The sequence below is a fragment of the Podarcis raffonei genome, chromosome 14, assembly GCF_027172205.1.
Source record: "Podarcis raffonei isolate rPodRaf1 chromosome 14, rPodRaf1.pri, whole genome shotgun sequence".
NCBI lineage: Eukaryota > Metazoa > Chordata > Lepidosauria > Squamata > Lacertidae > Podarcis > Podarcis raffonei.
The window spans coordinates 35,931,005-35,958,845 of NC_070615.1; the positions used below are offsets into that span (position 1 = coordinate 35,931,005).

General features: G+C 45.0%; 1 protein-coding gene across 3 annotated transcripts in view; it reads left to right on the top strand.

Annotated features, from left to right (window-relative positions):
• The window catches only part of PIGQ (phosphatidylinositol glycan anchor biosynthesis class Q), a 33,487-nt gene extending 6,280 nt beyond the window's left edge, over positions 1-27,207 (top strand). For all 3 annotated transcript variants that reach the window (XM_053364211.1, XM_053364210.1, XM_053364212.1), the window contains exons 2-11: positions 685-1,385; positions 6,162-6,293; positions 8,391-8,511; positions 13,400-13,526; positions 14,516-14,669; positions 17,540-17,651; positions 20,416-20,496; positions 21,184-21,298; positions 22,799-22,860; positions 23,559-27,207. In XM_053364211.1, the coding sequence (XP_053220186.1) occupies positions 712-1,385; positions 6,162-6,293; positions 8,391-8,511; positions 13,400-13,526; positions 14,516-14,669; positions 17,540-17,651; positions 20,416-20,496; positions 21,184-21,298; positions 22,799-22,860; positions 23,559-23,711 (1,731 nt within the window). In that variant the 5' untranslated portion in view covers positions 685-711 and the 3' untranslated portion in view covers positions 23,712-27,207. The remainder of the gene's footprint in view (positions 1-684; positions 1,386-6,161; positions 6,294-8,390; positions 8,512-13,399; positions 13,527-14,515; positions 14,670-17,539; positions 17,652-20,415; positions 20,497-21,183; positions 21,299-22,798; positions 22,861-23,558) is intronic.
• Positions 27,208-27,841: the final 634 nt, after the last annotated feature.

The following is a 27,841-nucleotide window of genomic DNA, read 5'->3' on the forward strand; positions in this document are numbered from 1 at the left end:
TTCTCAATCTGAGGATGTACCGGTACATGAGAATATAAATACAGTGGTACCTCTGGTTACAAACTTCGTTCTGGAGGTCCGTTCTTAACCGGAAACTGTTCTTAACTTGAGGTACCACTTTAGCTAATGGGGCCTCCCGCTGCTGCCACGCGATTTCTGTTCTTATCCTGGGGCAAAGTTCTTAACCTGAAGCACTATTTCTGGGTTAGCGGAGTCTGTAACCCGAAGTGTTTGTAACCCAAGGTGTTTGTAACCCGACGTACCACTGTACATACATTTTTGGAGTGAAGCCAGTGTTTGACTAGACATATCAAATGAAATGTTTTCCTATATGTAAAACACACTTCTTATTTTGAAGTATAACTCACAACTGGATTTCAAATTTGGATGATTAATCTGATACACTGTGGCAGTTCTTATGATGGTTCGCATAAATGTCTGGGGGGAAATTCCTATGCTGGCTATAGAGTTTCATTTGGTTGCTTTGACTACATTTTTAGAGTTGTTTTTAAACCTTTTGGTTTTTACAAAACCTGGCCAGGTACCTGCCATTCTTCTGCCATCTTCAAATGACACTAGCACTGTTTCTTAACTTTAGTTAACATTACCACTCTCTTGGTTTGCCCCTTGTGCTTCTACCCATCAGTATTAAGTATTATTTGCGTGTGTGCTTTTTATTTCCAGGCTTTCTGATTTCCAAGCTTCCAGATCATGGTGCTTAAGATATTCTTCCCCATTTGCTGCTCGGCAGCTGAAAGTGGCCTGCTGGTTGGACGATGGATCCCAGAACAGAACTCCGCTGTTATCCTGGCTGTGATCCACTTCCCTTTTATTCCTGGTCAGGTAAAGCAATATCTCTCCGAAATGCAACATGCAACACAAGTCAAGCTGTCTGTTCTGGGCTCATGGACTAAAACCAAGCAAGCAAAAGAAGAGAATTTGGACAGGTTCCTTGAAGACCTTGGCACCATTTTTTCACATGACCCCTGGATCCAACTCAGCAAGGAGAAAGGAAGCAAGTTTTGGAGCTGTTCCGCCTCTTGGAAAGACTCTAATGGCAATGAGGAAGATGAAAATATCTTGGTTTATTATGACCAGCGTAAAGTGATGCTGTCGCAGCTTCACCCCGCACAGGACCAGGTTGTATCTTCTGATCAGAAGAGAGTGGAGGCTTCCAAATTAGTTGCGGTGTTTGACACAGTTGCAAAGAGCAAGTTACTATTCATGAAGGACAGGTATGATGAGGGGCCTGTCAAGCTCACCCACTGGCAGTCAGAAGGAGTAGAAGCCAGTATTATTGTGGAGCTGCTGAAACAGGCCTCTGTTCCTGCATGTATGCTGATAACTTTCCTACTTTCACTTGTGTGTGGAGTCTGCAAAAGCAGGTATGTCATGTGTGATAAATAGGAACAAACTTTTTTTATGCATAGCTTAAATCAGAAATAGGAACAACATTTTATGCATAGCTTAAATCAGAAAGTTGGGTTTTTAAAAATGTCTGTAATATTTTGACATGCAATATTATGTTTTTCTGGTCAGTTTCCTAGTGCAGTGGTTTTCAGAGACTTCATATTGTCAGAAAAGTCATATGCGCACAAATTTATTAAGGAAAGAAAAAAATGGGGGGCATCAATTCACATTAACAATACATTAACAATACAATAAACATCAATACATCCATCTTAATTTACACGTATAGATCAATACATGCCACCCACACTAAAGGCTCCGCCCCTGGTAAGTACCAACCAAATTTGGGACCACAAAAAGTGTCCCATCAGAAGGCCTCAGTGATCAAGATGGAGCATAAGGAATCAGGCTATCCTTAAGGTACTTTGGGCCCAAGTTGTTTAGGAATTACACATGTATAGCAGTAAAGTTGTTTATGGTTTAGGAATGTATAGTGGTGAAATTGCTTTACAATGGATTAAAAACCAAAACTAATCTACAATGTTTAGTTATTTATTTCAACAATACATTTATTTCAACGCAAAGTGCCAAGTCTGCCACTTGAAGCAGTCGAGTGGGCACATATGGAGTAAGGCAATCTCGTAGGTAAACTGGTGCTAAGTTGTTAAGGGCTATATATACTCATAGTAACACCTTGAACTCGTCCCGGTAGCAGATCACCAAGCAGAGCAGACCTCTGAGCACAGATGTCATATGCTGACAAGGCCTCACTCCTATCAGCAATCGTGCTGCAGCATTCTGCACTAACTGCAGCTTCCGGATGAAGTGCAAGGGAAACCACACATGGAGCACATTGCAGTAATCTTGAAGTAACCAGTACATGAACAACTGTGGCAGGCTCTCCTGGTCCACGGATGGCCATAGCTGTCAAACCAGTCGCAGCTGGTAAATGGCATTTCTAGCCACTGAGGCTACCTGAGCCTGCAGTGACAGAGCTGGATCCATGTTTCATGTTTACTGATTCACTGGCAATAACACCTGCATTTCATGCCACATGTCAGAACTGTCAATGAAAGAAGTGTGTCCTTAACAGTGTACATTCCCCAGGTAGTCTTGGGCTGGAGCTCCCTGGCTTCTGAACATGGATCACATTTGACATGTTTTCTGTAGATGTCCCTGCTGTGAAAGTGGTCGTTGTGTAAAGTGTAGACTCCAGTGGCAGCTGGTGCCTGTTAGAACTGGAAGATCGGAAGGCAGGGAGGCCGACAGGAGGTGAAGCCACGGTCAATGATAGGCAGAGCTAACTAGTTGTACATTTGTCCCTTCTCTTGCTGAGTTCAACAAAGGGCAACACAGAGGCTAAGGGGGGGGAAGATGGCCAGAAGATGGCTGACCCAATCCCCAGCCCTGTTGAAATGCCATTGATGTTGGATTCTTCCCCTGTTTTCAATGGGAAGGCCTCTGGAGGATGGCCAAGTGTAATTCTGAATGGAAGTGAAGTTTAAAAGCTCTCCCCTGTAAAGCTCAGCAGGCCTTCAAGTGAGATCAGGTTGTGCTGCCAAAACCGGGGGATTGAAGTATTGTTTCCAAGCTGGCAAAGGGCAGCTTTGATTAATTCCATTTGGATACTAGTTACCTAAAGCATTCATGAGCAAACCATTGCAGCAAGTGTTGCCTCAGGCTATAGAGAGTAGAACTCCTCAACAGGTTTCCAACCGACTAATACTGTCATGAAATATTACAGCCAGCTTTTTCATACTTTCCGGCTGATGTGTAAAACTTGTAGCTTTCAGCATGTCTTCAAATGCCTGGGGGGAACACTGGGGCAGGAATGGAGGTTTTGTGTCAAACTCTTGTGCATGCAGATGAATCTCTGCTACCAGAGGTAATAGGTAGAGCCAGTGCTTTTTTTTTCTGGGGCTACACAGGAATATGCATACCCCTAAACATTTTGTGAATCTTTTTACTTTTGTCCATTTACTGTATTTATTTTCCCCGATTTCAACTATAAAATGGTGATTTTCTTGAGTCAAAATGAGAGTACTCCTAAAATTTTTATTTTTTATTTTTTTAAGAAGAAAAGCACTGGGTAGAGCTAAAGCAGTTATAGCAGTTCTGGATGTGACCAGTTTCTAGCAGCTCAGTGGAGCATTAGCTGAAGGTCAGATCATGGAGCTGCAGGGAATCAAGTGGTCTGTAATTGGCTGGGACCCCTTGGATCCTTGCTTACTCTCTGGGGGGCCTCCTGTCTACCTTATTTGGGTGAACGGGAAGACCCTTCCCTACGCAAGAGGTTGGAGAGCAAGCTGCAAGTCACACGAGAGGATATTGGACTGCACACACAATTTTGCTGACCTATGATTTATTTATTTCATGACCTGCCCTTCATTAGCATGTCCCAGGGTGGATCACAACCATTAAAAATTAAAAACAGTTTAAGACAGTATAGACACTGAAACAGGGTGTGCCATAAATAGTATAGACCCCATTCCTATATGATGCTTGTAATGCAGCTTTTCAATTGAAGCGGAAAATTTCAGCTTTTGCTTGGAAAATTAAATGAAACCACACTATAAATGGATGCCAATATAAGTATAGAAATCTATCTCGCAGGAGTCGTCCCCCCCAATACTACATTGAACTATATCCTGCTCTTTAGCACCACCTTGTGGCATACTCTGGGTATGACTGACATTGGATAAAATTCAAAGAACAGATCGATGGGCATTCATTATTTTATAGTGTCAGAGAGAAGGACGAGGGAGTAGACTTCCACCCCTAAACTGCAAATGTGGTTCTCTGTCAATTTCCCACCAAACTGCAAAATCTATGTTGGGGCAATACCTTTATTAAGTCAACAAAATATAACAAAATAGTATACTTTTTTAAAAAAAAGTTTCCCAGAACCCTCCTTCAGGCTAGTTATAATGAAGATAGATAGATAGATAAGAGTTTGGGAGAACTGAAATGCTTGCACACTATTTTGTGATACTTTGGCTGGCTAAATAAACATACAGTGGTACCTCGGGTTAAGAACTTAATTCGTTCTGGAGGTCTGTTCTTAACCTGAAGCACCACTTTAGCTAATGGGGCCTCCTGCTGCTGCTGTGCCGCCGCTGCATGATTTCTGTTCTCATCCTGAAGCAAAGTTCTTAACCCGAGGTAATATTTCTGGGTTAGCGGAGTCTGTAACCTGAAGCGTATGTAACCCGAGGTACCACTGTATTGCTGTTATACAGAATTTACTCCTTTTTTCTTTTTTACTTTTTGTATTACCAGAATATTGTATGAATTTTCTGGAATAATATCCAGGCCAAATAAGCCTTTTTTGGTCACTGAAACACAAAGGAGAATTCCATGAAATATCATATTTATTTAATGTGTTGCAGGATGTGAACTGGTTTTATATATATGTTGCAGAAACTAATGCCGATAAGGAATAAAACAGAAGAAATATATTATCACAAGCCTTAAATGGGAAGCTGTTTGATAAGGAGATATGTTTTTTTACAAATGTAATCACATTCTCCATTAAAAGCAACATGGGTTGAAGAGTTTCTAGGTAAATCCTGATGGTCTTTCTGCTCTGCATTTAAAATATTGAACAGAAATCTTAATCCTGGATTAAATAATTCAGAAGGCCTAGTTGTGTTCTCAGGTGGAAATGGGTTAGTTTCCCCCCGCCAAAAAAGAGACACTTACGGTTTTTCTACAGTGCAGCATGCCACTAGCAAAACCATTATCTGAAAAGCACTTTAGAGCTCCTCGTAGTCTGTTTAGGATTATACCATCCTGAATAATCTGGTGTCCTATTCAAATGGTTGCTAATTCCAGATTATTCATCATTAAGTTTAACAGTGTCCTATATAATTAATTAAACTGATTGAAGGTTGCAACCCTAGATATTAGATTTAAAAATGTAAAACCAAAAAAAAGCCCACACACAACATTTTCCATACTTCTGTTTCTACTTTGTGCTTTGGAATTCTCTTGTGGTAAAATAAGGTCCTGCAGACTGTAATTCTGAAATAAAAGGAAATATTAAAAGGAAATTATGTTTTCCAACATGACTTTGTATGTCTCCCTATTTATGTCGCCAAGAAGAGCAGTTAGCCCTAGGCTGCCGCCACCCATTGGGTCTTTTAGAGCAATCAACAAGCGACACTTTCTTTCCTCTGTCACTTCAGATGTTGTTACCAGGCAGGCCAATTGAACGGATGTGCGTTCATTTCGCTCCAAGGTGGTGGGCTGCAGGAAAGTGCAGAATAATTCGGGGACTGTGAGCGGGGAATTGCCCTGCGCTGCATTTACTGGGGATGCACCTCAGCTGTCCAGGGTGGGGCAGGCAGAGATGAGCTCCGAGGCTTTGAACCTGACAAACCTTTTGTGAAGGGTAGCTGAAAAGGCCTCAAGGGCTGCCCACCATGAATTCTGCTGGGCTTTTACCAGCTTAATGGTTATTCCTGATGCCTTTGAGCCGATACACTTGTGTGACAACCAACCAGGTAACAATGGGAATGTGTAACAGTGCAAATCCAATCTGGTGGCATGTGAACTTGTTCATTCATGAGAGATCCCCTTCCATGGAGGCCCAAATGGCTGGTTGAGGGGTGTGGGTGTAAAGGCATTATAATGTGATCACTGCAGCATTTCAGAATTTTCAGGTGTTTTCATCTGAAGAAGCATGTGGAGTCCTGGGAATCTTGCACAATCATTTTCATTGATTGACATTTTTTTGTTTTCAAATCTAGAGTGTTGACGTTTTGGCCCTTGTCTTTCATCTGGAGCAAGCTGTCAACTTGTGAGCAGCTGGGGCACCGGCTGCAGCACCTCCAAATTATCAGTAGCAGGCGGAAGGCTCCAAATCAGACTCAGCTAATGAGGTAAGGCCTGGAGGTGGGAATTCTCCTGGTAGATGTGAACAGGTCTGTGTCCAAATACATCAAAACAAACTATGCGATTCACAAAAAACCTAGTTCCTATTAGTAGTATTGCCCAGGAACCAAATAACTACTCCAAACATGCCCAAGCACCCTGGCACAGCCCAGTGGGATATTCTTTCTCTCTTTCCTTCTTGTATATGCTGATCTGTGACAAGCTGGTAGGCAAATCCAACTTCACAAACCCAGCCTGTTTCCAGCCCTTACAGCATTCAAGAAAAATGTGGACATTTGTAAGCAATAACTACTGAAATCTTAAAAGCCAGGAGCACTGTGTCATCTGGTGGCCATTGGGACTGGTAGGATGGAAGGTTGGGTGGCCAACAGGAGGCAGAGGCAGAGCCAATGGCAGACAAAACCAGCTAATTCTAGTTTTGTCCCCATCCTCCCCCCCTGCAGAGTTCTACAATGGCAGTGCTGAGGTTAAGAAGGAAGAGGCAGTGCCACCCTCTGGGCCTGTTCAAAGTAAAGGCAGGCAGGTAGAGGCTGGCTAAAGACAGAGTGAGGGTGCACCATGTACCCTGATGGACCAGCCACCACTCTTTGTCATGGCCTTGCTCAACTTGGAAAGACCTCCCTGAAACTAAAACTCTGGGATATGTTGATTAACTATAGCACAGAAACGCTTAGGGCTGACTTTGTGGGTTTTTTATGAGTGAGGTGGAAGACTACTATCCCGTTGCCCAAAATATAATTGCTGTCTGTTTGCTTTGCTCTTTTTCCGGAAATGCGTTTCTGTTCCATGATGCTTATGGTCCATACAGCTGCACCTGAGAGTTTTAGATTAGAACATATTTTTATGTGTGCCCCCATATTCCCACCCACACAACTTCCATTCCTGTCTAGCAAAAAAAGAGGTTGCCCAGGAAACAAGCCTGGCAAGCATTGACGCAGCTGTTGGAAATATTTGTACCAGCGCCTACCTTCTGCTCCTTCCCCAGCTGCAGTGACCTCAGATACCCCCTTGAGAACATCCAGCATTTCATGACCCAACGACTGCATTGTATGCCTTATATTTTTATTTGACTTTTGTTGTTATTGTTGTTTTTGGTTGAATCACTTTGGGGTTTTTTAGTTTTGAATCTTCTTAGCTCCAAAAAGCCAATCCAAAAATTATATTTTTACCTTTACTGAATGAACTGATCCAGTCCCGTGGACCACTCTACCAGATGCATACAGGCTCTGCTGGCATAATGCAGCTGTTGGAACATCTGATACCTTGTACTGAGTCAAACCCATTATGTCCATGTAGCTTAGTATTATGTACACTGACTGACAGCATCTCTCCAGGGTTTCGGGCAGAAATCTCTTTCAGCCCTCTTTGGAGATGCTGGGGATTAAACCTGGGATCTTCCGCACGCAAGGTGAATACTCTACCAGTGAGCTGCAGTCTTTCCTCATAATGGTGGTGTGCAAATAGGTTTATCACTCAGCCTGTCTCAGTGCTGAGTGATGCTGGGCTGTCAGAGCTTGAGTCAATACAGCCTTTGCCAACCTGGTGCCCTCTATACCTGGTTCCCATCAGCCCCAGCCAGCACAGCCATAGGAAGCTGATGGGCATTGTACTCCAAAACATCATAAAATCACCAGGTTGGCGGAGGCTGAATTAGTGTAAAGTCTGAACTGGCAAACCATCATTTGAATCAGCTGACAGTCCCAAGAACCAGAAAGCATGGTTTGCAAACCCACTTTAAACCATGGTTAGTGCTGTGGCTTGGTGTAATGTCTGAATTGACAAGCATTGTTGCTTTTGTTGTTTAACCTCCAGAAGCCCCTGGAGGTGTAAGTAAAGAATCAGCTCTAAGCCATGGTTTTACCTGCCTGTTTGGAAATTTTAAACTATAGTTTGTGTTCTATAGGCAATTAATTAATTCAAAGCATTTATACACAGCCTTTCAGTAGGAACTAATTCCAATATGGTTTACAATAACAGCATTAAGTACAATAACAATATTAAGAGAAAAAATATGGATTGCCAAAAATCTAGTCATTCCTCTCTTGCCTTGAACCTGAATTTATTTATTTCTACCCTGGTTTCAGAAAAGCCAACATATTTCTTTCTCTTCTGATTGACATGACTCTTGGGATACTACTGATGTCCTGGCTGTACCAGAAGAATCGAATTGGTCATCTTGCCAATGCCCTTGTTCCAATGGCTGATGTAAGTTTTTGGCTGAGCCTCATACCCCTGAGGCCAACACTGTAAGGATTAACTAAAAATGACAACAGCTCCAATATGGTGCTGGGTCACTTGCCAAGGTGTGTCTGGCACTTTCATTATACAGTTTTCATTGTATGCTGAAGACACACCTCTTCAACCCTTTACCCTGGATCTTTGACACCTGGGATCTGTATTTTTAGGACACCCTACCCCCACCCCCACTCTTCCTGTGGTTGTAATTTGTTTTTAACTGTTTTTAGTGTTGTATTTTAAATTGTATTGACCTGACCTTAGGGTGAAGACTGGGTAATAAATCCATAAATCATAAACACCAGCAGTGCAGTGAGGATGTGCAGAATCATAGAATTGTAGAGTTCGAAGGGATCCAAAGAGTCATTTAGTCCTGCTCTCTGCAATGCAGGAATCACAGCGGTGCAGTTTGGGGAGAGTTCCAGGGCCCAGATACAGAGTTTTGGAGGGTCGCATTTGGCACTTGGGCCTCACGTTTCCCACCCCTGGTTTAAATAAATAAATATTTGTTCTACCTTCTACAGTTTCTAGAGAAGACAGTTATCCGTGTCTATTTTATAGCAACCCTACATAACACAAAATACACACTTGAGTATTAATCACCTTGCTGAGAGACCCTTCTGCCTCTCTCCTCCTTTCCCAATGATGCCACACATGGAGGCAATCAACTGTCTGCACTGCAGGATCAACCTGGCATCTGAAAATCAAGATGTGCTTTTCCTGGCATCAGTTTCCTCCAGCAGAAGCAGTTCTGGAATGAGTCCTGAGCATTTGATTGCGCATTGGGAACTCCTGCTCTCTCACTCTCTCTTTATGGTGCAAGTTTGCTTTCAGCCACTGAATGGAGCAAAGTTGCCTAGGAAATAAGGTTCATGTGACAACAAGGACCTAATTTAAGTGTTCCTTTCCCTGAAATTCGGTGAAAGAAATGACTAGCGCTCTTTTGCTTTTCTGTCTCCCCTCATTTTCTCTTAATGAACTGTTCAGCCCAGACTGGAATAGAGTCCTACAGAATCTGGCAGTATAGCTGCTTTACAAAGAAATTACTAGGCAATGGCCCATTTTTGTGCGGCAAAAGCGAGGGTGGGAAATCTTCTTTTTCTTTTTGGTCATTGAGAGATGCAGTCTCTTGGTGGTGATTTCTCAAGGCTGCCTACTAGAGGTGGGTGGAGCCGGAGTGTAAAATGGGCAGGAGCGGAGCCCAAAATGGGTTGTGCCAGAACTGAAGGATGGGCAGGTCCCATTCCCCCCCCACTTCTCTCTCTGCCTCCCCCCCCCCATGTTTTTCCTCAATACCAGCATGAAAGTAGGCCAAGGACCACATGAGGGCTGAGGGTCAGACATTTAACGAGGCTTCTCCTACATCTCTTTTCTGAAGAGCTGTCCAAAAGCTGGCAACTTGCAAAGGCAAGTCTCCCTCTGATTAGACTTTGGGTTGACTGAATGTGATTTGCATTACCTGCTTCCAAAAGAAGTACAGCCCCCATGTACACTCAATGGAGCTTGTGCGGGCAGACCTTCTAGTGCAGGTGTGGGGGACCTTTGGCCCTCCAGATGTTGCTGAACTACAACCCCCATCATTCCTCACCATTGACTATACTTGCTGGGTCTGGTGGGAGTTGTGCCCCTTGTTAGCCAGTGGGTAAGAAGATACTCTTGAGATATTCCAACCCAGGCCCCAGCATTTTTCAGACCAGCCCTGAATCCTTTCATTGTCAGGCATGCTTAATATGAATGACTGCAGCTAAAGACACAGTCTATTTCAGGCTGTGGGTTCCCCACCTCTGATCCTTTCCAAAATGGTTAAGCACTGTGGGTTTCATACTAGGCTAAGCTGAAAACCACAGTTTTATGGATCTTCAATCCTGTGGACAGACATGCAAAGCTGCAGGCACCAAGAGATTCAAACACGTGCCATGCCACAAAATAGCTTTCCTCTATCTTGGATGTTTTAATCTTTAATTCCGGTGGATGCTCTAAATATTATATGAGATCTGTTTCTATAGTGTCTTGCACTTCCCTTTGAAAGAGCAAGTCAGTGGAAGTCAGCGGTGGCACAGATCAGCCCTGGATCCTAGCCAGCCAGGCCTCAGATGGGAGCGAAACCGAGGGAGATGGCACAGTTAGTTTGGTTATTAATGAAAACTGCTCTAGCCTGTGGCTGAATCTTGAATGCCAAATGCTGTGTGGCAAACATGGAGATAACCTCAAGTTCATAAATCATAGAAACTAGAGATCTGAAGCCAAATGCTCGGTTCATTTATTTTGAATCAGAACACGAAATCCAGCCCTCCCAGGCTCCTTGGCCTTCAGTCATTCCCACTGGCAGCATTCAGTCTCTCCTGTCACTAGACCCTATACCAGGCTCTCCTCCACCAGCGCCATCAGCCTTCTGCTGCCTTCACAACAGCTGTGCCACTTGACAGCATCAGCACAGGAGTGCTCCTGAGTACTAAATACCTTGAAAGGATTTCCTGTGCTTGTCTCTTCTTTTCTTTCAGTATACATGAGTTTTCCATGCCATTTTGCAATTCTCTTCCTGCCATTTCGGTCTTGTGGCCAGAAGCACACAGATTCTTCCCTTGTTGAATTTTACAGTAGGTAATAGCAGGGTGGCACTAGAATATTGTGGAAGGTGTTTGGAAGGATAGTGTGCTACCAAGGCTGCATGTTTGAGGAGTGGGGTGGAGAATCTGCATAGCAGATCCAATGTCACTTCAACGTGGTAGTGCAATGTGGGGATGACAGGAGGCACAGATGTGATTTTCTTTCCCCAGGAAGCATTATGAGGCTGGATCAGGCCAGCAGCCCATCTAGTTTAGCATCCTGTTCTCATGGTGGCCAACCAGAAATCCCTTATGGGAAGCTCACAAGAGGCACTCTCTCCACCTGAAATTCCTAGCAACTGGTAGTCCGAGTCTGTGGCCATCACTACTTCTTGTAATAGTGAATGCCACAATTTAACTTTGTGCTGTGTGAAGGTCATAAGTTGTAAAGAAGGCATGGGTGCTGTATACCCAACTCCATCCCAGGCACCTCAGATGTGATGGTTCTCTCCAGTAAAGTATTGTCAGCTAGCTCCACTCGAGCAGCATCAAAACCCAGAGGTGCTGAGCAGTCGAAGGGCTGATGGCAACGACATGTCAGCCGCTTCTGGAAACACAAAGGGTAGTGTAGCAAGTGGCCTTCAGTGTAGACATAAAACTTGGCTGCTAAGCCCATCCCAGGATAATTGTTCTTGCTACTTAAACAAAAATCCATCGTAGCTGTATCCATCACTGATGCTTCAGATGAAGGTTTAAAGACAATGAAATATTTAACGGAGGAAAGAATCCTTAACTGCCACTATTGAGGCTCCAGATTAATTGCAGAATATCCTTCATAAATGTCTCTAGGTCAGCTGATAAGTAGAGCAGAACTACTTATCTTGGGAGTATGTCTTTAGGCATGAGCTGTACTTTACTGTAAATAGAACACTTGCTGTAAGTAAAACAATGTGCTTGTCTCTAAAGGGTAGCAGATTTCTAAAGGTTGGTCTCTGGGATTCCCAGTAGAATCTTCCATGCATTTTCAAAGAATCTTAAGAGACAGGTACACTTGAGAAAAGGCAACTATTTTATATATATATATATGACATGTTCAATATATTATCTTATTTATCAGCCTTGGAAATAAGCGCACAATAAGTATTTATTCCCCATGCATGTTACTACACTTCCTCGTTTTAGTCATTATGGGAAAGAAAATAGAAAACCAAATACTGGGGCTGGGGGGAATCCTGCCCGGTTTGGAGGTCATTTTAACCAACCATAGGCAACCAGGCATGTGGCTATTTGCAAGACTGAGGATGAAAGAAATATGATACCTCAAAGGTCAGATAGCATGCAGGATTGTCTGTTCTCTTCTTGAATTTCATTCAGAAGTCAGCTAAAACAAAAAGAAATACTTCTTCACCCCATGCATAGTTAAATTATGAAATTTGCTATGTGAGGATGTAGTGATGGCCACCAACATGGAAAGCTTTAAAAGAGGATTCAGCAAATTCACTAAAGAGAAGACTCTCAATGGCTCCTAGTCATTATGGCTATATTAACTCCATTATGGGAGGCCATATGCTTCTGAATGCCAGTTGCTTGGGATCACAAGCAGGAGAGATCTATTGCACGTGTGTCCTGCTTATATGGGCTTCCCATAGGCATCTGGTTCACCACTGTGAGAACAAAATATTGGCCTAGGTTGGCCTTTGGTCTAATGTAGTAGGGCTCTTGTGTTCTCTTGTAAGACTCCTACCATTTGAAATGTGTCAGGCCCTGATAAATTATTTCTAATGCCCCTTTCATGTCCCCTCTGGCGTTCATTCCCATGGTGGTAACTTTCCTGTTTCCCTCTCTTTTGCAAGTCTACTGAATGGTGTGTTCTTAAGCCCACTGATGTTGATGGACTTTACCCAAGTATCCATTCTGCTTGACTTAATTTGCACACATAGGTCTTCCTAAGATGTTCTTTACTGTGCAATGTTCTTTTTCTGAAGACCAGATGCTCTCTTCTGCTGCTGAATGTTTTGCTGACTCGCCAACTGGTGATCCAGTTTCTGGAAATGTGGTCTTCATTTTATACTATCAAACAACTTTTTCCCTCCACAACATGGAAAAATTAAATCCATTCCCACCAACAAATCTCACTGTGTACTCCAAACAAGCTGAATGTTTCCAGTACAACCATGAAAACATTATTTTTCCTTCCACAAAGGAAAGAGTAACAGAATCTTTCAGATGATCTCATCTTTTTGCGGGGAGCACGTTGCACACACAACAGAACAGCTTTCTGCTAACCCCAGCTGTTTTATCCTTTATGGTAGCATGTGGCCCAGCAGCTCCAGGACCTTCTGCAGTGGCTGATGGGTGTGCCAGCTGGTTTGAAAATGAACAGAGCTCTGGACCAAGTGTTGGGGCGGTTCTTCCTTTATCACATTCACCTTTGGATTAGTAAGTGCACCTGCTTTTACCTGTGATTTAAAATGAGAGAAAGAATTTTGTGAACTTTTCCAAATGCAAAGGATTTTACTTTCACTTTTAAAGTAAGGTCATATCCAGCGTTCTTCCTGATTTGTTTGCAAATGACTTTGCATCAGAGCAAGTGCTTTCAGACCGTTTCCATTGCATTTCCTCATCACTTTCCTTATTGCAGAAAGACTGATCTTTTGGAGAAGTAGATTTCCCCAAATTAACTAGCGATGCCAGCAAAATTGCCACGTTCTGGTAGCATTTGAAGGACCCAAGATACAAGGCAAATCATGCAGAAGTTGTAGTCCAATGTATCAGGAGGGCACTGGAATGGCAAATACAAATACAGAGCCTGTCCATCCACGAGGAGGTCAGCTTTTGTGGCCAAATGTGCTTATAGTCCATGGCCTATTGTCTGGAGGACAGAGTGAATTTGGAAGTGAGCCACTCAAGAATTAAGCCAAATCTGTTCCATCCTTGTCCTGTGCTTAACTAAATCAGTTGCAGGGATGCTGTTCATCAACTATGCACCACTCTACTTCCTTTATGTTGACAGGCTGAAATGCACCTGCCATGCGAGTCAGGCAAAAGGGTAACGTGTGCTTACTGGGATTTGTGTTCTGAATGAACATATTAAGACCCATGTAAACCTCTATGGCAATCTTTCACAACCCAGTGTCCCCTAGATGCTTTGGATCAATAGCCCAGCTATCATGGCTATTGGTCAGGATTGACAGGAGTTGTAGCCCACAAACAACTGGAGAGCACCTGGTTGGGGAAGATTGCCTTAGGGGGTCACCCCTTGGAGAAGAGAGTATATGAGACGTTTGGGTTTTGTCCTTAGCCTTTTGAGGAAGATGGTGGGGGGAATATTTTGATGCTACATTGGTTTCCTTCTGTGTTTCAGAAGCCTCTCAACGAACAGGAGTGATATTCTTTTCAGTGTTGCTCTTTCCTTTTCTTTCTTTCAGGTTATATCCATCTGATGTCTCCTTTCATTGAGATGATCCTCTGGCATGTTGGCTTATCAGCCTGTCTAGGCCTGACAGTGGCCCTTTCCATCGTCTCTGATATCATTGCACTCATGACCTTTCACATCTACTGTTTTTATGTCTATGGAGCCAGGTGGGTGTGGTTTATCTGCTGCAGCTAGGCATATGCCCATGTGCTAAGAACCACTGTGAACTCATTACTCATCAGCATGTAAGGCCTGAGATTATATCTCACCATTCATGAGATCACTGAGAGGCCTTTGGGCAGGTAGCTTCTCCAACTTTACCATGTGGAGACTGATTATCACTCTGAACTGTGAAAAATATGAACCAGATATTGACCTGATTCAGACATAATGGCCCCATCCAACAAAACATGGTTTGTCAGATCACGAATGAGCATGTGCCCATGCATTTTCTCCCTTCTATCGCTAATCTTAATTCAGTACTTGCTGGGATGTTAAATCACAGTTTACATGTACATGCAAGCCAGGAAAATGAGGTTCGTGAAAACCAGATTATCAGACCATAGTTTGGTATCCCAGTTTGTAAGGATCACTCAAGCCACAGTTTCCTAATACAAAGGTCACAGAAAAGTGTGTTTTTAGAAAACTGAGTAATGTTGGGTGAAGGCACGCAAGAGAGTGTGTGGGCACGAGGCTCATTCCTAGTCCCACAAATCACGGCTCATTGAATCAGGATTGTTGTGTATCTGAACTAAGCCAAAGATTGTAAAACATCTTGTACAATGTATCCGGTGTTGGTGTAATGTGAACTCTGAAGAGTGTGAGCTATGAAGTCTCAATGATACCCAAGTTACTTAGTTATTATAAAGCAGGGTTGGGGGACTCTGTGCTTCTCCAGAGGTTGCTGAACTAGTTTCCATCATCCCGGCTGGGGCTGATGGGAGCTGGAGTCCAACAGCATCTGGGGGGCCACTGGTAACCCACTGGTTAAGAACTATGCACCAAAGAATATCTGCGGGATAGTCAGCATGCTGTGTCACCTTTCACAGTGGGGGGCTAGAAGAGAACATACAAAGCGAACTTTTTCAGAGTCCATCTAGGCAAGTAGTGTCTCCTCTGACTGGTAGCATCTTTCCAGGGTCCCGTGTACAATATGTTTTTTCCTAGCCTTCTGCACTTGTCTGGCCCACCAGAGGGTGCTGCACTCTTTACTGTCGCAAACAAGAAAAAACGGGGAGAATGTGTATGCACAGCGCATATCACATTTCATACCCAATACGTCAGGGTTACTTTCACCATAGCCTTTCCAAACAAAATGTTCTCTGCTGCATCTTTTGTATCCAAAGACAAGGAGGGCAATTGGAGAAAAGAAGCCCAGGGAAACAAAGCAAGTTCTCATAAGGATACCATGCTGGGGAATAAAAGGGCAGCGTTTTCTTGGGCTGCGGGAGACTGGGAGTATAAGTTTGTCAGAGCTGCAGAGAGCATTTGGTGCAGGAGGAGCCTTGCAAAACTTGCAGGAGTTTTACTTGCAAAACTGATTCCACCAAGGAGGAGGCTTTTAGGTGGTTCATTCCCAGAACCCAATTAGCAACTCTCCAGGTGAACTTGGATGCCAGAGATCCATCCTGATGGCTTATAAGGAGTGGGAAGTGGCTGCTTTAAAAACAGTTATGCACAGGAGGCCTGGGCCTCGTATACAGCAAAAGACTTCAATTGGGTGAGCCGGGCCTATAAGGTGCTCATGTCCTGGCTTAAAATGGATGGTACCAGTAGCATCATCACCATCTTTTCTCCCTCCCTCTCTTTCTTTCTTTCTTTCTTTCTTTCTTTCCTTTCCTTTCCTTTCCTTTCCTTTCCTTTCCTTTCCTTTCCTTTCCTCGTTTCCTTCCTTTCTTCCTTCCTTTTCTTCTTTTTTAGGCAGGAGAGAGAGAAGTAAAAGGGCAAAGAAAGATGAGGGAAGAAAAGGAAAACTGAGAAAGATGGATATGCCTGTTCATTAATTTCAGAAAGTGATTTTGGTTCTGAAAGGGGGTAGGACTATAGATCGGTGGTAGAGCATCTACTTCGCCTGCAGAAAGTTCCAGGTTCTGTCGCTGGCAGCACCTTCCCGCAGGGCTGGGAAAAGCTTCTGTTTTGAAAACCCCAGGAGATGATGGCAGTCATTATAGACAGTGATCTCGATGGATCAGTGCTTTGACTCAGTGTGAAGCAGCTTCCTGTGTTCCTGTTCTGAAGCCTACTAAGTTTTCAAACCTCAGTCTTCAGAAAACCTTTTCCACAGGGACTACTGGCCTATTGAAACACCCCCTCAACTCCTGAGCATTCCAAGATAGGTTCTAGGGTACATGTTTGATAGATGCAGAATACTCGTTTACTGCAAGAGCCAAGATCCTTTTCCAGAATTCACTTGTAGGCAACCTTCCAGGGGCTGAATTTCATAAGGAAGACAGGGCATGTCATGCAGTGGGCAATGTTTCCAGCCACACCAAAGTCAGAGGTTTGCACACATGCTCAGCTCTCCCTCCGGGCGAGCAAAAAGCATTTTCACACTCCTTTCAGCCAGGCAGAAGCATTCAAGGAAGGCGTAGAACGTGGTTGGTGAGGGCTGGATAGCGAGGCCCGAAAGGCTGCGTTTGGTCCCCTGCCTCAACCTCTCTGCCTTTGGGCCTCACTATCACCTTAAATGAGCTGGTGGAGAAAGAGACCTGGCTTTCTCCAGTAAACATCCTGCCTTGCCAGATGTGCAGTGGAGTGCCCAGCCAGGAACAAAGAAAGCTGCCATTTGAATTTTATGTATTTATTTATGTATTTATTTATGTATTTATTTGTTTGTTTGTTTGTTTGTTTGTTTAATTTATATACTGCCCTTCATCCAAAGATCTCAGGGTGGTTCACAAGAAGGAATGAACCTCATGGTTAGACAGCTGGCTGAGGAGATCCCTATTGAGGCAAGAGCCCCTAAAGGTACTTTGGGGGTGGACAGAGGTATTTTCTGTCAGTCACAATTTTGTGCTTTCCCCCTCTCTGGACCCAGGCTCTACTGCCTCAAAATCTATGGCTTGTCGTCACTGTGGCGCTTGTTCCGTGGGAAGAAGTGGAACGTCTTGAGGCAACGCGTGGACTCCTGCTCCTACGACTTGGACCAGGTGAAGGTTTTCAGGGTGTCTGGGAGGGAGATAGTTCTGTGTTTCCGTGTGGATTTGCATGTGCACACTCACCCCCTCCCCTCCCCCGTGGTGCATATGGAAAGGGCTTAATTTGGCATTATTTCCAATAGTTTGCTGTTTGTCACCGGCTGTGCATCTGTAGGTGTATTGGCAGAAAGAGCTGCAATTCAACCTTTTGTGCATGTTTCTGAACACCGTGGATGCTGGTGCATATCAGGAACATTCAGTCCCAACCTTCCTCTTTGCCCATACAATGGCCAGGCACGGCCCCCCTGTGTATCACTCAACCCTGAATCTCACTGTTCTCCGCTGGCCAATTTTCTGCCTGGCTCTCAGGCAATTATAGCCGAAGGGGGCCTAATCCCTGAGAGACTCCTTTGGCAGATGCCTGGTGCCATACAAGTCAGAGCGCTGGAGTGATAAGGGCGAGTGGGGAGGGGGGGAAGCAATTTGAGTAAAAGACACCAAATAATTACAACCATACCCCACAGTGTTGCCATAGTTACCTGCTGCTTTGTGTTTCTATTAAAAGGCTCCATTTAATTCACATCAGATGGAGTTGGGCCCACACATTCCCATCAGGATGTGGATAATGTTTTGAAGTAGGGTGGGGGGGTGGCTCTATCTGCTTCTTACCTTTTAGAAAATGTCAAGGTAACAGCATGACCAGTGTGGAGGCTGGGTCCCCTCAATCCCCAACCCTGCTTTCAAACAAAGCGGGAAAAGTGAGGAAGCTAGGGCTAAACTTCCTTACCACTGTTTTATTCCTTTGTCTGCCAGGAGACAAGAGATTGCTGGGGGTGGGGGTTGCGAGATGCAAATATTCCTTCCAGCTTCTGCTGCTGTCTCTCTGAGCTTTGGAGAGCTGCTTAAGCAGAGCGTGCTGCTGAATTTTGTCTGAGGGCTGTCAGGTTCTTCTCAGTCTAGAGTTGGCCAAGGAGGTCGCTGCTGTTCAGTCCTTCCTGGGGGGTGGGTGTGTGGCAAGGGAAGTGCTTTAAACCAAGTTGTTTCTTGTTCTCGTCAGCTGACGATCTTTTATATCAGAGTTCAGGAACTTCAGGTTCAGGGGCTGAATGTGCCCTTCCAAGCCTCTCTGTCTGGCCCCGGGACCACACATTCCCTGCCCAGCCCCAGGCCCTACTGGCCCTGCTTCACATCCTCCAAGTGTTTGTTATCGTTATCGTTATCATTAACATTATCATTATTTATTAAATTTGTCTACCACCCTTCATCCATAGATCTCAGGACGGTTCACAACATAAGATTCCAATATAAAAAACACAAAATATATAATAAAAGTAACACCAAAAACAAACCAGTATTTCCCCCTCCCACAACACATTTAAAAGAGCATTGGATGTCAATCAGCCCAAGGCCTGGTTGAAGAGGAATGTTTTTGCCTGGCACCTAAAGGTGTATAATGAAGGTGCCAGCCAAACCTCCCTGGGGAGAACATAACACAAATGGGGAGCCACTGCAGAAAAGACCCATTCCCATGCTGCCACCCTTCGAACCTCTTGTGGAGGAGGCACATGAAGAAGGGCATCAGATTATGATTGCAGGCTCCAGATAGGTTCGTATGGATGTATTGCAGCCCTGAGTTCTTTAAGGCTTTAAAGGTCAAAACCAGCAGTTTGAATTGGGCCTGGAAACTAATTGGCAGCCAGTGCATTTGGGCCAGGATTCATGTAATATGGTCAAACCATCTTGCCCCAGTGAGCAACCTGGCTGCCAAATTCTGCACTAGCTGAAGTTTCTGAACCATCTTCAGAGGCAGCCCTACATATAATGCATTGCAGTAATCTAACCTAGAGGTTACTAAAGCACGGACAACAGTACAGTGGTACCTCGGGTTACAGACGCTTCAGGTTACAGACACCGCAAACCCAGAAATAGTACCTCGGGTTAAGAACTTTGCTTCAGGATGAGAACAGAAATCGTGTGGCGGCAGCGTGGCAGCAGCAGGGGGCCCCATTAGCTAAAGTGGTACCTCAGGTTAAGAACAGTTTCAGGTTAAGAACGGACCTCCAGAACGAATTAAGTTCTTAACCCGAGGTACCACTGTAGTTAGGCTATGCCTGTTCAGATTGGGGCACAGGTGAGCCACCAGCCAAAACTGATGGAAGGTACTCCATGCCACCAAGGCCACCTGAGCCTCAAGCAACAGCAAAGAATCTAGAAGTATCCCCAAACTGCATACCTTCAGAAGAAGTGTAACCCTATCAAGAGCAGGCAACCTCCTAGCCATCGGGTCTAGGGAACCACCCACTAACAGTGTCTCAGACTTATCTGGAATGAGCTTCAGTTTATTGGCTCTCATCCAGTCCATTACCAAGGTAAGATAACAGTCCAGCACATCTACTGCCTCACCTGCAGATATTGCTGACATCATACGCCAAACCTGTAAACATTTTCACTGGCTGAAATGTGTCTCTGAGTTCTGATAATGCCTCTCACTTCCCTGGATGGTGTATGAATGTGTATAGAAGATAGCTTGCAGTACAAAGGTATAATTTACTTTCCCCACTCTGCCTGCTTTTGCCTATGGCCCTGCCCTCCACTGGCATGTGGCCCCAGAAGGTTGCCCAGAATGAAATGTACTGTATCTGAAAACAGGAAAGATAAGGCTTCTTTGCTCTCAGAGTATTTCAGCCTTGTATTGCTACTGACTCATAACTTAGATTTCTTTTTATAGCTGGCTTCAGCTACTATAGGATTGATTTGTGTCCTTTTCCTCCTCCAGCTATTCATCGGCACTTTGCTGTTTACCATCTTGCTGTTTCTTCTGCCCACAACCGCACTGTACTATTTGGTCTTTACCTTGGTAAGTTTGCTGCCGATTTCGTTGCTACTTATAAATGCATTGGTTGCTTTTCTATAGGAATGCACTCAAAGGGATGTACAAAAGTTATGAAGGGTGGCTGAACAGTTCCCAGCCGAAGTGGGATGGAGTTGGGTTTCTATGGTCCAAACAGCACTTGGCTGGATGACAGGATGCAAGACTGGGAGGGGAAAGAGGACTTTCCTTCCCCTTCTCCTGGGAGCCAGAAAAGAGTCTGGGATGATTGGTCAGTCGATATGCTGGTCCGCCTCAAAATGTGTCTGAGTAGCACTCAATTAAAACAGTTGTGTCAATTGTTGCAATCAGTGGTTGCTGTCTTCAGCCAGCTTCCACCTGCCTGCCTTCTTAGATGTCTGCTTGCTGCCAGTCTAGGAACTAGCAGTTCCTCCTTCTCCTCCTTAGTCTCAGCATTGCCCTTGTGAGAACTCTGCAGGGAGGAGCGGGAGGGGGACAAATATACCATTAATTGTCCTTGGCTCTGGCTCCGCCTGCTGTTTGTCTCCCTGCCTTCTGCCCCAGAAGTCCCAATGAGTACAAATGGCCTCTGCTTGCAGCTTCTTCTTTCAGAATGAACAATTACGAGTATTTGACAAACCTAAGTTTGCCAAATTTGTCCAGTGGTGGTACTGCTGTAGATTGAACTAAAAAAAAAATCCTTTTTCCTCCTAGCTCCGTCTACTGGTGGTGATTGTACAAGGCTTGATCCATCTGCTAGTGGACCTCATCAACTCGCTGCCCTTTTATTCAGTCATTCTGCGGCTCTGCCGATCCTACAGACTTGCATGTAAGCGCCATACTGTAGTCAAGGCAAGACTTCAGAAGTTGCATATTAGCGGGGACAGAGGTTGGAAATTTTTGCTTAGAAGCAAGTGACAGGCATCTGAAGACTGGTCATGTGTACTTTTAAGCAGGGTTCAATTTCATAGAAACACTCACCACTGCTGCAATAACAATGGTTTGCATAAGGCTTGCATGGTACTGGAAAGGCTATATGTTTAATTGGTTGCTGGTGGGGAGTTCAGGCAAATTATCACCTGTCATTATGCTTCGCGAACAAGATGCTATCACCTCCAACAGCTAAGAAACCTTATGGGTGTTCAGTGGTTTTCTGGTGTTCCTGCCACATACAGTGGTGCCCCGCAAGACGAATGCCTCGCAAGACGGAAAACCCGCTAGACGAAAGGGTTTTCCGTTTTGGAGGTGCTTCGCAAAACGAATTTCCTATGGGCTTGGTTCGCAAGACGAAAATGTCTTGCGAGTTCCTGCGGGGTTTTTTTCCTCCCCCCCCCTTTTCCCAAGCCGCTAAGCCGCTTATCAGCTGATCCGCTAAGCCGCTAAGCCGCTTAACAGCTGATCCGCTAAGCCGCTAAGCCGCTTATCAGCTGATCCGCTAGGCCGCTAAGCCGCTTATCAGCTGATCCGCTAAGCCTGCTAAGCCGCTAATAGCGCTAATCCGCTAAGCCGCTAATGGGCTTGCTTCGCAAGACGAAAAAACCGCAAGACGAAGAGACTCGCGGAACGGATACTTTTCGTCTTGCGAGGCACCACTGTACATCAGTAGGGTCATACTGACAAACAGGTCAGAAGGGAGATCACCAAAACCCCGTGGACTGTTTCTTGGGAATCTGCCTCCTACCAGGTCAGACTCTTTGCCCATCTAACTCAGCATTGTCTGCTTAGACTGGCAGCAGCTTTCCAGAGTCTCAGATGGAAAGGGGGGCCTTTCACATCACCTGCTTCCTGATCCTGTTAGCTGGGGATGCCAAGAGTGGATTGAACCTGGGACCTTCTATATTCAAAGTTGGTGCTCTGCCATTGAGCTATGGTGCCATCATGTTGTACATGCAAGAAGTTTTGAAATGCTAAGGGCATTTAAACAAACACCAGCTTGTTTGAACCCTGAAGAAAGTGAATGGAGACCTCAGAGACCAGGGTTCAAATCCCCACTTAGCCATAAAGCTCAATTGGTGACCTTGGGCCAGTCACCGCTTCTCAGCTTAGCCTACTATACATGGTGCTTGTGGGGATTAAATGAGGAGGAGAACCATGTGCGCCACCCGGAGCTCCTTAGAGAAAAGGTGGAGTATAAATGCAAGCCATAAATAAATAATGCCCTCTCAATGTTCTTAGACTCCAATTCCCATCAGCCCCAGCCAACTTGGCCGATAGTCGGGGTGATGGGCGTTGAAGTTCCAACAAGATCAGGAGGGCACCATGTTGACTACTGAATCAATCAGCCAGTACAGACTGTATCTTTCCATTACCTACTCTTGTGTATTTTCAGCTGGTGTGAAGTTCAGAGTCCTGGAGCAGGAAGCTGGGAAACCTCTTCGACTTCTAATGCAGGTAAATCATTTCATTGCTTGATGGCCTAGCTTGATGCTTAGGACTTTTCCTGTTTTTTAGAACAACATTTTGCTCTTCCATATTGATCTGCTCCCCAAATTTCCCTTCTGTGAGAGTGCACAGGACTCCTCTTCAGTTTTCTGTAAAACATTTAGCCCAGCAAGGAAGGTGTCAGTTGTAGCACTCTGGATCCTGTCCAATCTGAACAGGCTTCAGTCCCCTAAGATGCTGAGCTAAGCTTGTGTTTAAGTGTCTTGTTGGATCAGGGCCAGAGCCCTTACTATAACATGTAGTGTGAGACTTGCAGTGAATATAGAATAGCCTTGTGCTGTCAACTCAAATTATGAATCCTCTAGCCATTTCCAGTGGCTTAGAGATTGTTAAGAACTCCACTCTCCTAATTCTGTCTTCCAACAACAGCCATGTCAGAAAAAACACTTAGAGTGCCATTTCTTTGGTATTCTCATGTCAGTTGTGATCTCACATTATGCTGAGCTGCGCTCCTGTTTCCAAGAGTGTGAAATAGATCACCAAATGGTCAGGCGTGAAGCTTTAATTTGAGAGGAGCAACTCTTTATGCAGGAAAGGAGTTGCACACACACATCCACACAGGCACACTGCTCACCCTGTGCGCATGACTCAGCCTTGTGCAGGTACAGCTGCTGCAACTGTCCCTCTCGCTCCTTCTCTCCCGGCAGATAAACCCTCTGACCTATGGCCGCGTGGTGCAGCTGTACAGGCTCCCAACATACAGCTGCTACCCCAAGGACTCCTGGGGCTCTTTGTGCAAGAAGCTGCTTGTTGGAGAGCTGATCTACCCTTGGAAGCATAAAGGAGAGAAGCAGGACTGATTTGCAGCAGCTGAGGTGGACTGCAAATGCTTGAGCCAGAAAGGAACACTGGAGAGGCAGGGCTGTTACTCCTGGCAAAAGACACCTTGGAAACAGCAGCTGCCGAGTGGTACCCGATGGATGCTTCATTTTGACAAGAATGTGTTGGGCGGTCAGTTTCCAAGGAGGGAGGGAGGGATTCATTTCAGGAATGGGCTCCCCTTTTCCTCTGGATTGAGGGAATTCCTTCTCCCCACCACCACTCAACGAAACATTATCTAATCCTGAGTTAGAAATTGCCAGCCTGGAAATATCAGGTGGCCAAATTAACGTGACAGCCGAGAGGAAATCTGTTTTCGTTTGTTTGTTTTCTTATGGTAAGCTGCCATTTCTGCAGGAGCCCAGTGTGTGGTATCTGACACACAATTCCACTTCTTCATAATTTCAGCTTCACTTCCCCCCACTCCTGACATGCAGGTGTCTAGCCCAGGTGATTGTGATGATGTGGGTAAAGATGTATGGGCAACACCTGTCACAAGCTTGGGAGCCAAAGGGGTGGCCCAATAAGACCTCCAGTGGTCTGGAGAGTCTGCCCAGCTCCAATCAATTCCTGTTGGGGGACAAGCACCTGGGGAGAGCCAATGTTTTTATACCCTGCTTGCAGGGTTCCCAAAAGTATTTGGCCAGCCACTGTCAGAGACAGGAGGATGCTGGTCTGGTTGGAGCCATGTCCTCATCCAGGAGGACTTTGTTCTTAAAGTATTATGAATTAATGGGCAAGCTAGCTCTGAAATGTATCATGTAGCTTATGTGATTGATTTCTCTTTGACAAATACCTGCCATGGTGGGATGTGAGAGATGGACAAGCTGAATCAGGACCATAGCATCTTTAACCCTCTGCCATCCTGATTAGTATGGAGCCCATGTACATCTGCTATTTGCAACAGGAAGAAAGTTCTCATGAGTGCTAATAGGGCTTTATTCCCATTGAAGATAGCAGGTGGGGGGAATTCTGTGGGCAAGGGGTTACATGCTCTCCCTGGCATACTCCTGATCCATTTCCCACCCACACCAGCTCTTTGTTGAAAAGGAACCAGCTATGCAATGTCAAACTACATGACAAACATTGTGTCTAGTCTGGTCCATAGTTAATTACAGAGTTCCTTGCCTCCCCTGCCCCTGGCAAGTGACTAGAAACCCATAGCAGATTATGCAAAATTGGGGGGGAAATGCATTGGGAATTATGTAAATATGCTCCCAGGTCACGATGTTTAGTTTTACTCATCCCAGACTTTTGCTTTCTTTTATAGACATGGTTGTTGTTTTCAAAAGTAGCCCCATTCAGCTTGTCACAGCACTTCTACAAGCATATTGTGATATGCCCATTAAAAAGGGGGGGGCAAATCATTACAAGCAGTGACCATTTTGTGCAAGGGTTCCGTTCCCTGCCCCCGCACATGTTGGCGGAACGCATATAAGCCCGTCCCACCCTGTTCCACCCCGCCCCCGTTCTGCCTTCTTCTGGGTCCAAGGACCTGTGCGTAGGCGATCGTTCATCAGTTGGACATGTCTAAAATGGTCACCGCCTGTATTACACCACCTGCAGGACAATTCTAGGACAAATGTAGACTGCCCCAAAACTTTGATATATAAATATTTAGTAGAGAATACACACTTGCCATGCTTTTTTATACCAGAAACCGCAGAAGATCTTTATTATCTAGTATTTGATCATTCTGAGCTCCCTATTACATAATTTGGCCCTAGTGAGGCTTAGAACAATTAGTAAGCAGATGATGGATCCATGTACTGGGTGATTTTAAAAAATGTTTTAAGCCAGTTTATTGGACATTGAATTCTATATTGGAGGCAAATCTGCTTTGAGCACCCTAATAGAAGCTGGTGGTGGTGCAGGCAGGATAGCCTCTTATCTGTTGCTTAATTTGGGAGCAGGACTTTCTTGTATTTCAGGCAACTTGACGTGAGAGAAATGATTCCTAGACAAGGAACTGGAGGCATACTTCACTTTTCAAGTCAGCTCCATTGAAAGTCTTTGGGCCAGATTCTTTCTGAATAGTTTTAGGTCAGTGTGTTTATGTAAGATGAAGGCCCAATGTACTCACTGCCTTGCCATTAAGTTTCAACTGAAGAGCCATTGCTAAGTGCCACAGTACAAAGCAATAATTGGTGTACCTCTCAAGGCTCCATGATGGCCAAGAACACTCCTGGATTTTTTAACCTTTTTTTAAGTCAAAGCTTTAATGTTCATTTCACCACCAGTCCTTGATTTCCAACATGTCTTCCTCCTACCCATTGGCGTTTCTGTTTCCACCATGCCTCATAGCAGGTGGTACCTGCCAATCTTAATAGCACAACCACTAGCCTCCAGCTGTGTGACACACACACTCTCTCACTTTAGCATTAACATTACTCTCTACTCAGGACAGACAGTGACGACATACCCAGGGCACGATTCATGCCAGTGCTTCCATACTTCATCCTCAGGCACACAGCAATGCCCTGAGTGGGGAATTCAGGTGGTTTTGGCAAGGCCAGTGGAGCAGGCCCTGGCCTCGAGACACTGCCAAGGATGGGGCACTAGGGGACCCCTTCAAACATGGAGCTGGCTGGCCCTTGCTTAGCTGTGGATCCGGACTCATTTGGTGTGCTGCCAGCCTCATGTAGCAACAGCCAAATACACAGTGTTGCCCTTCCTTGCGATTTGATGTGACGTGATTGAGGCCCATTTAGTTGCATGGGTGCACCTTGCAGCACCTTCATGTCTCTCTTTCACCATATGGACTCCCATCGGAGAGAGGCCGTTATTTGTATGTCCCTGCTTTACGTTGACAGACGTGCATTGAATTTGATGTTGCCACATAGCCACTGTGTATATTCTTAAGCCATAACAGAGACAACCTTTAGCCGTGACACTTGTGCCTAGTCATAGAGCCCTGTTCTGTATGCATGTGGTCTTGTGTATGCACAGTGGGCCTAAGAAACACACTCAGAAAGTCACACACTCCATGTTTCTGAACAAGACTCCAATACTGCACAGAAGAACCATCCCGATGGAAATGAAATATCTTCGTATGTGCATGCTCATTGCAGGATGGAGATCATAAATCGTTCTAATTTCTCTCTCACTTTTACTTAATTTGCTGAGAGTTCGCATGAATGTCCTCTTTCTTGTGTCTGCTTTTCCCTGGGTCTTGCTCTGGTGTGAGCATTGTTGTTGGCCTGAGGGGGGCAGTTTGCCAATTCCACTCCGGTCACAGGCAGAATGGAGCAAGCACTCAGCTTGCTGCACTCATCTTGCTGATGCCAGCACTCTAGAACTCTTAAGGGGGAGAAGACGTGCAGCCTGTTCTTCTCTGTCTGCACAGTGTCACTGCCTGTGTTGTCTTCTGCCAAGCATTGGAGAACGCCCGGGAACTCTTGCCCTGCCCTGGCATTGCCAAAACAGGACTTTACTTCTCTGTTAGGATACTGCTGCCAATAAAAATGATTTATCTGAGCCTTTCTTGCAAAACTATGTTAGTGCTTCACTTAAAAGCAACAAAACCGCATCTTAAGCAATGATTATGGTCTAGAATCCCTACCGTAAGTAGAAATACACCACTACTACTACTCTTGCTCAAGCGCCATGTGATGTTGTCAGCAGGAAATATCTCCCTCCTTAAGTTACATAGAAAGACTCTGCTTGTGGTTTCTGGGGTTTGCCTTCTAATGCAGTCCAACTGTTTGACTCAGTCCTCCAACCAAAGGCATATATATAGTGTCACCCATGTGTGCTCACTTCTATTCTGCTAGCATAAACAGGGGCCCCCGACCACCATCCTTTGCTGCCCCAGTTGATGCTGCTCTGGATTCCCAACGGATGGGCTTGTTCTCTAAGATTGCAGTTCCAAAGTGACAGTGGTAAAAAGGTAAAGGTAAAGTGGTAGAGCATCTGTTTTGTATGCAGAAGGCTCCAGGCTCAATCCTGTGCATCTCTGCTGCCAGTTAGTGTAAATCAGTGGTTTTCAACCAGTGTGCCATGAATGATTGTCAGGGGTACCACGGGCAACGCTGGCCTCTGCCCTTCTTTCCTTCCCTCCCTCCTCTGATGCCCTCTTGCATCTTTGCCTCCCAAAGGCTTGTGCAACTGT